This window comes from Bos taurus, chromosome 28 (genome assembly GCF_002263795.3).
Source record: "Bos taurus isolate L1 Dominette 01449 registration number 42190680 breed Hereford chromosome 28, ARS-UCD2.0, whole genome shotgun sequence".
In the NCBI taxonomy this organism is placed as follows: Eukaryota; Metazoa; Chordata; class Mammalia; order Artiodactyla; family Bovidae; genus Bos; species Bos taurus.
The window spans coordinates 32,822,254-32,834,932 of NC_037355.1; the positions used below are offsets into that span (position 1 = coordinate 32,822,254).

The following is a 12,679-nucleotide window of genomic DNA, read 5'->3' on the forward strand; positions in this document are numbered from 1 at the left end:
CTTCTAGAAAATAGAAGGGAAAGATTTCTCAACTTATTTTATGAAGTCAACTTTACCCTGATACTAAAGACAGACAAAGATAGTATAAAAAAATCTATAGAAAAATATTTACTCACCAACACAGACATAAAAAAATGCTTGCAAATATATTAGGAAATCAAATCTATATATCTACCTATAGATATATAGCTATAGAAATAGATAATAGACATAAATAAATCACACTGTGAGCAGTGGGGGTCTGTCTTGGAATGTACAGGGTCTGGTTCAAAATTCTCAAATCAGACAATGTAATCCACAATATTAAGAAGAAAAGAGACATGATTTATCAATTGATGCAGGAAAAGCCTTTGGCAACATTCAAAATCCATCCACACACACACACACACAAAAAAACTCTCATTATATTATCAATAGAAAAGAACTTCCTCAACCTTAGGAGAACATCTACAAAACACCTACAACTAATATTACACTTAATGGTAAAATAATGATTATTTTCCCCCTAAGAGTAGGAATAAAACAAAGATGTCCACTCTCACTCCACCTATTCAACATTCTGCAAGTACCAGCTGGTGCAATATAGTGAAGGAGTCAATGTCAACATAGAAAAATAACGTTTACTTCTACTTACCACCAATGAACAACTGGAACCTGAATTTTTTTAAAACGCCGCTTAAAATATCTCCCCCTAAATATAATATTTACATATAAACCTAACAAAAATATAGAGAATCTGTTTGCAGAAAACCACAAAACACCAATAAAAGAAGTTAAAGATTATCTAAGTAAACGGAAATAGCATGTTCAAGGACTGGAACAGAAGTTCATGAATGCTAATGCTCCCCCAAACTTTATCTATAGGATTAACACAATTCCAATCAAAATTAGTAGGTTTTTTTTTTTTTTTTTTTTGTAGATATAGAAAAGCTGATCCTAAAATATATATGAAAAGCCAAAAGCACTAGAATAACCAGGGCAATTTTGAAGAACACATTTGGAGAAATCACATTACCGATGGCAAATTTTAAGCCACAGAGGATTATTCCCAGATCTAAAAACCCAATGGAACTTGTTTGGTTGGATTTTGAAGGTACTTGGGGCTAGTAGCTCCTTTCTTCCTCCCATTTTTTTCCCTTTGGAATGGGAATGCCTTTAACTGTTATGGCTGTCCTGTTATTATATTTTGGAAGCAGAATACCTGTCTCCTAATTTTAAAGATCCACAGATGCCCTGAAAACACTTCGATTTTAGTCCAGAGAAACTGAATTCAGACTTCTGGCCTCCAGAAAAGGAATAGAAAAAAAAATCTGTTGTAAGTAACTACCTTCGTGGTAATTTATTATAGCAGCTAGAGGAAATTAATACATATGGTTTCATTTCTCTTGGGTAGATACTTAACAGTAGAACTGCTGGATCATATGGAAACTCTCTAACATTTTGAGAAAACCTCCGAACTTCCAAAATTAAAAACTTTACCTGGGAAAAACAGTGTAAGAAAATTTCCTTTCTTCTTCTCAGCACTGTTTAGCTCTTCTGGATCTCATGTCCTTTTATTGATATGATCCCCATGTTGGAAATCCAGCATCTTCTGACCCACTGATACCCTCCTTTAGAGGGCTGGGAGTATGGTTTTTAGCTTTTTTACATCCCGGCTCAGCAAATTGGTCATCATCTCCCTCCCTGGATCCAAAGCAGCACTTGACTTGAGCAACAAATTCTCCCAAATGACAAGGCATTATGGTCTTATCAGTCTTGCTTGGGACTTTTCCATATTAAGGTGCCATGGAGGGAATGAGGGCAGATACAAGAATTTCCCACCTTTGAAAAATATCTTATTTTTCATATCATGTATTTAGGCATACTTGGAGAAACCTAGGATACTACTTTTGCAAATACTGCGAAGTGATTTCTGTTCTTAGAAGCCATAAATTTGAATACAAAACCAAGTAGTGTTTACCTTTAAAGCAAAGTGTAATTGTCGGGAAAGTACTGAGTGAAGAACATAAAGATCCAGCAGCGATCTGGTCTTTGTACTATCATTCCCATCGACCATCTTCTATTTTCCCTTCTCCTATTTCTTCCTACCCTACAGATTAAATGACAGTATTTTAACTGAAATGCATTATCTTCTAAATTCTAAAGTGCTATGCACATTTAGGATGCTATGGTAACTAGAGATCTTGACAAAACAGCTCCCTTATCAAATCAGTGGTGGTTTCTTGCTTCACACCCCTGAGATATGTAAAATGGTCATCTCAGAGGTCCAGGTCCCTCATCATTATTCTGGGCATAGATTTATATTTGATATCACTTTACGGCAGGGATAACCAAAAGCTTTAGTAAGGGAATCTGAGATTTTATTCCTAATAGTTTAACAGCATTTTGAGATTTTTGCTTGAAAAGTCAGTGATGGTGGTTAGCACCTAAAAGTTAGAAATTGTAGTGGGTGGGGGGAAGGTGAGGAAGATGCCCAAGTGTACTCAGAAATGCACTCAATTAATTAAAGGCCAATAATCTCTGAAAGAGCTTGTTTTGATGTTGTACCAGAGGCTTGGTCCAGAGGGCCTTCCTTCATGTTAGTAACAATAGCCTACCAGCTGATAAGGGCCAGGGGGAATGGCAGCTTCTCCTGGGTTTCACTGAGTCCTGGCCACTGCAGTTTCTGGGGCTCCATCCTCAACAGGCACAGGGCTTTGCATATTATGTAATCTGTGTTACTTCCCCTTTGCTCAGTCCTTGCCAAGAGCCAAATAAAAGAATCCATATGTGATTACAGCTATAAAACCAAAAGGAAAATATTAGACAAAAATATAACATTTTGGGGTTTCTAAGTTTGTTTTACCTTTAATGCTAGGCAGACAGTTTACACAAATCATTTTGCTGCAAAGTAAAGAATAATGAATTAAATGTGTTCCCTGTCACCATCAATCATGTACGTTTGCCTTGGATTGACCAAACATATAAGACACATGAAATGACTTTCTAATCATGTTAGGGGGAAGAAAAGAGGGAGAAGGGGAGAAGATGGGGAAAGAGAGTTTCAACCATTTTTATTTTATTCAGAAATTCCATTGACATTTTCTGGCAATCTTCTAACATGCTGTATGGGCTTCTCTTTGCTAATAATGTTTGCCTTGAGAATTTGTAAAGGTCTGAGAACTCTTTAATTCAATGTTCTAGAAATTACCAGGGCCAGAGGGGAACAGAATCCTTGTTAATAGTTCATGGATTAATTCTCTCTTCATTTGAAATCGTTTCCAGGGAAGTTGTTTTGCATTCAGGTGGGTGTTAGTCATCTTGGGCAGAGTCAATAGCAGTGGGGGAGGCAGGTAGAGCCCCTCATCTAATGAGATTAAAGTAGGATGGAAAGAGGGTACACAATGATGTTGCCCCAAATGGGATACTGAAGTTCAGCAAATTCATTTCAATTCATGGGCATTTATTTTGATTTGTGAATTTAAACAACACACTGACTGGATTTTCTGGCAGTCAAAATGGTTTAATAACCAAATCTAACCAGACTCCATGCATCCTCACCAAGCATTATAAAGCTTTGAATTTCTAGTTTATATATGGAGTCAAAGCTCTTTAATTTGGCAAAGGAACCACATATAGTAGCAGAGGAAAAAGTTTTCAGCACCATAATCACCTCAAATTTTAAGTCTCTGCTGGTCCTGCCCCCACCCAGATATCTGTAATAAAGGCTGGTAAGACCATTCATTCATTCAAAATGCATATATTGAGAACCTACTGTGAATCAGATGCTGTTCTAGGCACTGGGGAGAAGCAAGTAGCTCTAGGCTTCAGGATGCTTACACTGTTTCTGAGAAAAGAGGCAATACACAATAAATACCATGGAGAAAAACAAAGCCAAGAGAGCCAACAAGGATGTGGACATACGGGGTGTGGAGGCAAGGGGGATGCAGATTTTAAAAATGCAATTCTGATGTTTTTCTCACATGGAAACTTTATTCTCCCCATGAAGTCTAAGAGAGCATACAGATCCTTCCTAGAGAATATGTAAAGTAGGCCATCTACTCCTGGTAGGGACCCTCAGAAGCCCCATCAAAATTTGTGAAACTTGGTCACTTTCTTCCTGTTTTTCCTACATTTGCCAGGGAAACTGCTGATTTATAAAGCATCCCTTTATTATGTAAAGCATCCCTTTATGTGTATATATATATATATATATATATATATATATATATCCCTTTGTATACCATCTTCATAGATAGGAGAGCTCAACATTGCAGAGACGTCAATGCTCCCCCAAGAAATCCCCAAAACAGACCCACACATACACTGTCATCTGGCTTAAAAACAGTGGTTCCTAGGGGTACTAATTATGTAGTGTTTCTTAATCTAGGCCCTGGTTACACAGGAGTGTAATTTTGTGACTATTTAACAAGCTGTCCATTTATCAGATGCACACTCCGGTTTGTATATTATACTTCAACAAAAAGTTTGTTTTTAATCCCTTTTTAAATATGTGATTTTAATGTTTTAGAAAAAGGTCTCCCCGAGAAATTAACACTAAACAAGGACATGAAGGATGTGATAGAGGGAAATCAGAAGCTATCTAGGGGAAGAACATTCCCATCAGAGGAAGCAGCCAGTGCAAAATTCCTAGATTAGGTAAACGGAGTGTGGATGATGTTAAGGAGCAGGAGATTTAGGAGACAAGGTCTGTGAGGCCACAGGAACCTGACTTCATGGGACCTATAGACATTTGTAATAACTTTATTCTGATGAGATGGGACACCATGGAGAGATTTATGCAGAGGGGTGATGGGATCTGACTCATGCTTAATAGGAGAGGGATAAGGCAAGGCAGGGAGGTCAGTTAGGATGCTGATCTCTACTTTAGGAGATAGATGATGGTGGTTTGGATCTGATAATAAAGTGGAGGTAATGAGAAGTGCACAGATTCTGGGCTTATTTTGAAAGTTGAACCAAGTGGATTCTTTGCTGAATTGAATATGGTGCATGAGAGGAAGAAAGGAGCTAAGGGGGAATCCCAGAACTATAGCATGAGCAATGGGAAGGATAATCTTGCCAATAGTGCAATGGGAGAAGATCAGGTTTACAGAAAAAGAATAGGAATTCAGCTCTGGATAGGTTAGGTCTCAGAGGAGATGAAACATTCAAATAAAGATGTTAAGCAGCAATTAAATAAACAACACTGGGGTCGGGTTCTGGATGGAGATATAAATCTGGGAGTCATCCATAGGATTTATGAGAATAAATGAGATGACCGAGGAAATGAATATACGTGTATCAGGAGCAGCTCTCCACTGGTGACAGATGTCTGTAGAAGTCCACTGTTATACCATTTGTGATCAGGGTGACATCATTCTTGGGTATGGAATAAGCAACAGTTTGCATCTCACTATCTAACACCCCAAGTAGGTTTACTTTGCCAAGTGAACCCTCTTCTCTGGCACCATTAGGATTTCCTCCTGGAGCAGAAAGCCGCTTGGATCCCAGCCTTATCAGTTGGAGTCTTGGCCCCTTTTCAGAAACCCTGTCACCCACCTCTCTCCCAATCCACACAGGGTTGAGCTCTGCTTCTCACATGCCTCCCTCACCTAGATGAATACTTCCGGTTTCCAGAGCTTACACACCCATCAGCCAATAAGAATTTCTTGCTATCTCCCAGAAGCACCTACTTAAGTCAATCAGCTTCACCTCCTGAATAGGCCATGTGTAATGTCATTTCCTTCTTGAGAGCCTGTTCATTTTCCCACCTTGACTCATCCAAGCCTAAGTTAACCCCTCACCTCTCTAATGCCATGACTTCTGCCCCTATAGAGCTGACCAGAGAGAAAGGCCAACAAAAGCCACAGGATAGGGCTGTGCGAACATGTGCCCAGACATCCCAGTCAGAACAGAAGCTTCTTGAAGCTTATGAGTACCTCTTAGCCATAAGGATAATAGGGTTATTAGCACACTGCTTGGAATATGGTAGGTGCCTGGAGAATCTCTATTGAATCAAGAGTTCCCATAACATAAACAACAGAAAGCTAAGGTTCCCTCTTATCATTTATCTTATTTCCTATAGAAATACTCAAGGATGGACTTGGAACCAGCATTCCTGGTTTGACATGCGAGTTTGCCAATTCTGAGCTTTACATTCTCACACAAGATGCTAAACTTTCCTTAACCCACAGAACCTGTCCCTGTACAGAGGTAATGATAACACTGCCAAGTTTGGGTGGTTTGTGAAAATTAAATGAGACAAAGCCCATACTGCATTTAGCACAGGGCTTGGTACATAGTTGGAACCCAATATAGTCTAGCTATTACTAAAGATTCTTGATTTCTATTTCCATAATGTTTTTATACATGCATACATACAAACACACATATATACATAAATATAACCCAAAATAAAGGTACTAAAAACAATTCCCTTGGCTACAATTAGTACTTGGACTCTGCACTGCTGACAGTGTATCTCAATGTGACAGTGGCAATACTGACAAATGGTTTCTACATACAGCAAAGTCCACCTCGGCCAAGATACAGTCTGAGGGACTTCCCTGGCAGTCCAGCAGCTAAAAGACTCCACACCCTCAAAGCAGGGAACTAGATCCCACATGCCACAACTAAAGATCCCACATGCTACAACTAAGACCTGGCGAAGTCAAATTAATAAATGTATTTTTTTAAAAAGATACAACTTGAATAACATGGGCCTGATTTCCCTAGTGCTTCCATATTCAGAAATAGACGATGTGATAGAAGAGACTGTGCTGTAATCAATCTTCAGTAAATTTCACCCATAAATTCCAAATCTTGTCAAGCAGGGAAAACAAAAGAAGTGCATCATGTATTCCTCCAATTTCATAATCGATTTATTCAAATAATATAAACTTATGGAATACATACCATGTTTTAGGCTCTGTGTGTGTGTGTGTGTGTAAAATCATCGGTGATCCTGAGAACAATTTAAATGTGCTAAATTCGAAGGCAGCACGGATTGAAAAGAAATATCAAGAGTTAATCACTCTCTAAAATACAACACCCACACACATAATTCTGCATGTCCAAGGACAGCTAATCCTAGTAAAAATAATAGCACAATTCACAAAGACAGCAGGTCAAGCCCCAGCTTGAAACCAGATATTTTGAAGACAAAGTTTAATATTACATGGCAAATCTCTAAAAAAAATTTTTTTTTTCTAAATCAATGGATCTTAATTATATCCAAGTGAGGATGCCAAGAAGAGGATACACGTGGCCACTTATTCATGGATGAGGCAACAGCAGATAAGCTAAGTAGTTCATTTGTCTTGGTCGGTCCAGAAGATGTTAGGAAGATACTCATTTGAACCTGACAGGCAGGTGGTAGGAGATCAGATAGCAGTCAATGAACAGGATGTTCTGAGCCCGATTGATTACGTAGATATTGACAAGTCACAGGAATCAGGGTACTTGCCTGCACCCCTTCAAGGCATTCAAGGGTGAGAACTGGGTCCTGGTGGACAAAATGCTCCTTCACCTGCATCATAAGCAACAAGCTGCTGAGCCACAAGACCCCTGAGTGACCAGTCTGAGCTGCTTTCATTAAAGGTACTGACTTATAAAGTTAGGGTGGATTTGTTCAACAAATCCCAGCACATGAGAAACTACACAGGCCATGTCTTGAAGGTTAAGTGGAGCAAATTAAGGACAAATAGTCAGAAATAAGTCTTTAACAGCAGTTAGGAATTCTTAAGGAAACTTAAGGGCTTCCCCAGTGGCTCAGAGGTAAAGAATCTGTCTGCAATGCAAGAGTCACAGGCTTGATCCCTGGGTCAGAAAGATCCTCTGGAGGAGGGCATGGAAACCCACTCCAGTATTCTTGCCTAGAGAATCCCATGGACAGAGGAGCCTGGTGGGCTACAGTCCGTAGGTGTCAAAGAGTCAGACACAACTGAAGCAATTTAGCATGCACACATGCACACAAGGAAACTTAAGGAATTCATTAACCCCAAAGATATAAGCTAAAAATATAAACAGATTCCCCAAAAGTTTAGATCAATTCAGAGGAAGGCTTTCAGAGGCAATGACATGGCACCCTAGGGCAAAATGTCTTTGAAAGTGCCCTTGCTGAAGGGATAAAGAGGTGCTCCCCTGTATTTTCTGGTACCCCAGGGGTGGGTCTCTTTGGTATCTTCCATTTATCAGCAGTCCCTCTTTCTTTCATGGAACTTTATCACCCTCACTGTCAGGCTTGGCTTTTTGGCCTCATGCATTCCGAAAGCCTGGTGGACAGTCACTGTGATACGTCATTCCTGTTTCAGTCTTGTCCTGTCTTCTTTCAGCAGGGTCAGGTTACAATGGATTCCACAGGAGGAAGGAACAGACGTCATATCTGCCCAGGGCCAGGAAGAGGGTGAGCTCACACTCCACCTTCGGCTTCCAGAAATGCTAAGCTTTCTCAGGGGATCAGGTCCTGCTGAAGCCTCATGCCACATCCCTCCATCCCTACAGGCCTGCCTCTCCCCATGGAAGATAAACTCTCTACCACAGGACCCAGGGGACACTGCAGAAGGAAGCCATTTCTGCAAACAGTAATCCAGGTATAGATTCTCTTTTCCATCCAACACCCCAAATAAGGCTTTGTGACCCCTGGAATGTGAGACAATATGTAAAATATGCCAAAGAGAGCATCATTATGGTGTTATTATGACCTAAAAGAAACAAGGATCTGGAATGTGGAGGATAAGAGCATGAAGACAACCCTGCAGAATTGGGAATGTGTGCTTCAGATTGTCCTTATTTCAAAAGAAAAGAAAAAAAAAAGCATATCACTTGTTATATACAGGTCATGTGCCTTAAAAAATTCCATCAGAAAGATCATCTGAATGTCAGAAGGTGAAGGCCATATTCAAAGATCTACCTCCAAACATGGAGGGGTTGGCCCTGGACACAAATCACATGATAACATGACCCTGGGAGGGAAATGTGTTCTGAGTTATACCAGGGCCCGACGAAGCCTCTCCCGCAGGCTCTTCCTAAATAGGAACTGGCCAGTGGGATTAGCGAGGGCTGGAGGGGACATCTTTGGCTACAGAGGTGTGGCCCTTTAGGGTCTTGAGGAAATTTGGACAGAAGTTCTTTCTCCCTGCTGGTAATAACACTGAAGGATCAGCGTCACATCTATTTTATTAATTGTCTTGACAGGCGGATCTAGTTTCCACGCAGGCACCACAAAATCAAAACATACGCATGTCAAGTGCCCCGTGTGGGGTGGGGCCCTGCCAAGGCCGTGTTCTATCAACACCAGGAAGCAGAGCCAAAGTCCCCAGATCATGTGTGCTGGTCCTATGGGTAATTCCCTGCTGGAAGAAACCACCAGAGCTCGCTTGGTGACAGTCCTTTATCCTGGTCTGGGCTCCTTGTGTTGAATGTAAGAGCCCTGGGAGACACTAGGCTACACATGGCTTTGAGGCTCGTCTCTGGGTCCAGCCACAAAGACCTCCCTGCTGCCTCTATTTGCCTGCCTTCAGTTGTATCCAGGCAGGGACTGGCAGCCTGGATTAAAGGAGCCATTTAAAGAAAAGCAATGTCCTTATTTGTGAGCTGGGTCTGAGCCAGGATTCTGCAGAGTTGAGGTCTCTGGGCACATAGTAAAGTGAAGGATATTTTCATCAAGGCATCCGTCACTAAAGTGATTGAAAGGACTCCAGGATGATTTGTTCTTTTCTGTAACGTTAACTATAAATTGGCTAAATGATGTAAATGAGTTGGGCAGAGAGGGTGAGTTCTGAGATGAAAATCCTATTCTAAGTCACACAACTTACGGACGCCAAGGGTGAGCCCTGACAGGGAGTTAGCTCATCACCTGCATTCCCATCCTCCCTACCCACCCCTGTCTCTGCATCCAGGGTCACTCCCGACTGCTGGTGGTGGAGGCAGCAACAACAGCAGCAAAAGGCTGGAGAGTTCACACCTTCCATTTCAGAGTTTCTGGCCCCTTTGCAGGATCTCTTAGTGACTGACTCACTTCCTACCTCAACCATTAACAATTCAGGAAGCGGAATGTAAATAAACAAATAACAGGGAGAGGAATATAAGGCTAGATCTTGAGCTAATGGCCACCAATACCAAATCAAGGAGGCCCAGTCTAGACAGGATTTACTGCGCTGGTTTGCTACCTTGTCTGTCTAGGCTAAGCAGTCCAAGGATAAGGATCACCAAGAGCTCTCAAAGCCCACTTAGCAGAGTCCTGGGTCCTCAACCTGATGTCCTAGAAACACTCCTGGCCTGGCGTGTGAGGACAGAGTTGGGTCTTCCTGTGTCTGAGTTAGTCCAGTGGTCAGGGGCCACTTTGGGGACTTTGGAGAGGCTGCCCAGTCACCCTAGGGGGTGAACTGCTGACCGCCCGATGAGTATATCCAGACCGCCCATCTCACGGTGTAAAGGGCCCTGTGGCCCGGGACTCAGTTCCTCCCTTGACTCTTCATGCAAACAACCATGGCATGTCGGCCCTGCTGGCCTCCTTGATTGTGCAGAAATAAATAAATGAATTATGTTGTTGGGGTTTGGGCTTCAGCACAAACACATGGTCTGCATTTATCCGCACAGTGAGAGGTCCAGCAGCCACTTGATGTAAAAGAGCAAAATGATAATTCTTTTCTTTAGGCGCTCTGGTGCCATATGGAATGTATATAAATCATATTTTTGTTTTAACAGCGGAGGCTTTGTTGATAGATAAACATGTGGTTTATCTAAAAAAAGAGAGAGGATCGTGCTTTGAACAATCATTTAATGGCCATGGATGTGCCAAATAAAAATAAAAACATAATTTTGAAAGAAGCTGGCCTTGTGCCCAAATCTGTAACAAGGAATTTCTCCTTAACCAGAGTGGTTAAAGCCCGTCGATCTGTTTTGAGTTTAAGTTGTGCTCTCTACTCAACCCCACGACAAATTGAATCCGGGGCTAATGCGCTCTAATCGGACGAGACGTTACCTTTATGAATGACCTCATGGAGAAGAGGTTGGCGAGCATGGTGGAGAGCCCTTGAGCCAGGCAGCTCTGGGCGATGAACCCCAGCTTCAGTTCTGCGAGGCAGATTGCATCATCCCCCTCTTTCCAATTCCAGCTCGGGATGTTTAGCAGATGGGCCTGCGGAAACAAAAACAGGTATGAGACCTTACTTTGTTAAATGTTCAATTGTTTAAAGTCTCCTCTGGGAAATGCAGTATTTCCCAACTGCTCAGGGTCATCCAGACTCCGCCTTCCTCTCCCTTGCCTGGGTCTGGCGTTTCCTGCTTTATTCAACTCTTCTGTGCATTAGATCTCAGTCTCCCTGCAACTCTGCTTCTGCACCTACCAGGTCCAAGTCTTCCCCTTGGGTTTGTCACTGAGCCAAACAGAGTCCAGAGAGAATTTCCTCTTGTGACAGACACGTCAACTTGTGCTACTAGAATGTCTGGCTAGGTTGTTCTAAACTGGCTCTCCAAAGAACCTTAAGACTGTCAGATGCCTGTATATTTTAGATATCTTTTTTTATCTGCCTTCCCAGATCTCTCGCTCTATGACTCCTGAGCTTGAGTGGGCATCCAGATCAACTGAAGGATTTACAAACTGCCACCCTCTCCCCCCACAGGTTCTGACTCTTTGCGGGTGGGGTAAGGTTGGAGAATTTTCATTGCTCACAGGTTCGAGGTAATGCTGAGCTAGGAACCATTTTTTGAGAAGCACTGCCCTAAATTATCAGGCATGTCACAGTGGAGACATGTTACAATCTCTTGCAGATGGACTGATCCTATTCACCAGCGAGGTCAGACCCTGAAACGAGGACCCAGCGGCATAATCATCCAATTATTTTTAAGTGGCATGAAGCAGAGAGTCAGAGATAATACACTAGATGAAAGAATTAAGGCTCAAAAGTTCTCCAGAGTTGGAAAATGGGCCAAAGAAACAACCAGAAAAGATTCAAAAGGCCTTAATGTCAAGTACAGCACTTAGGTTTAAAAAAATCAATTATATAAATCCAAAATGAGAAGCCCTTATTTGGCAACAGATATGAGGGGACAGAAAAAAAAAAAAAGTGTTTGGGTAAACTAAAAATCTCCAAAAGAGGCCAATCTGTGACAGATTACAGAAAAATCCAACGGTAGTTCGTCAGAAACTGTCTCCAGATCACAGGACATACAAATATTCTCTTCTGCTGTGAACTGGTCAGGCTACTTCCCCAGCATTTGATCCAGTTGTCAGATTAAAACAGTCAGATTTAAAGAGAAGTTGACAACTGAATAACTCCCAGAGATAAATGACAGGCTTTAAGACGAGACATGGTTTCTAAACAAACATCTTTTGAAGAACAGTTAAGGAGCCAGCAGCATTCAGCCTGAAGAAGCGCCACACCTCCAGGAAGGCAGTATGGTTACCTGGACATAACTCAGGTGCTGCTGTGACCAGGAGAGACCAGGCCTGTCTTGCTTTGGTCCAAGGGCCAGAATTAGGAATGACTGACTGGTGTCTATTATAACAAAGAAGCTTTGGGCTTGTTTTATAAAGGAAGTTTTTAAGGATGTAATTTGCCTAATAACTGGAGAAAGTTACCTCCAAAATTGCAAGGTCTTTGTCCCTAAAACTCAGTACGCATTTCTCCAAGACTCAGTAGATAGACTTATGCTTTGCACAGGAGACTGAGTCAGACCTTTCTAGGCTTCTACTAAT

General features: G+C 41.6%; 1 protein-coding gene across 15 annotated transcripts in view; it reads right to left on the minus strand.

Moving 5' to 3' along the window:
* KCNMA1 (potassium calcium-activated channel subfamily M alpha 1) overlaps nt 1-12,679 on the minus strand; it is a 777,298-nt gene that overhangs the window by 212,090 nt on the left and 552,529 nt on the right. For all 15 annotated transcript variants that reach the window (XR_009493216.1, XM_024986560.2, XM_024986559.2 and 12 more), the window contains 1 exon segment: nt 10,964-11,119. Coding sequence is in view for 14 of the 15 variants with exons in the window: in XM_024986560.2 (XP_024842328.1) it covers nt 10,964-11,119 (156 nt within the window). In the remaining variant the exon portion in view is untranslated.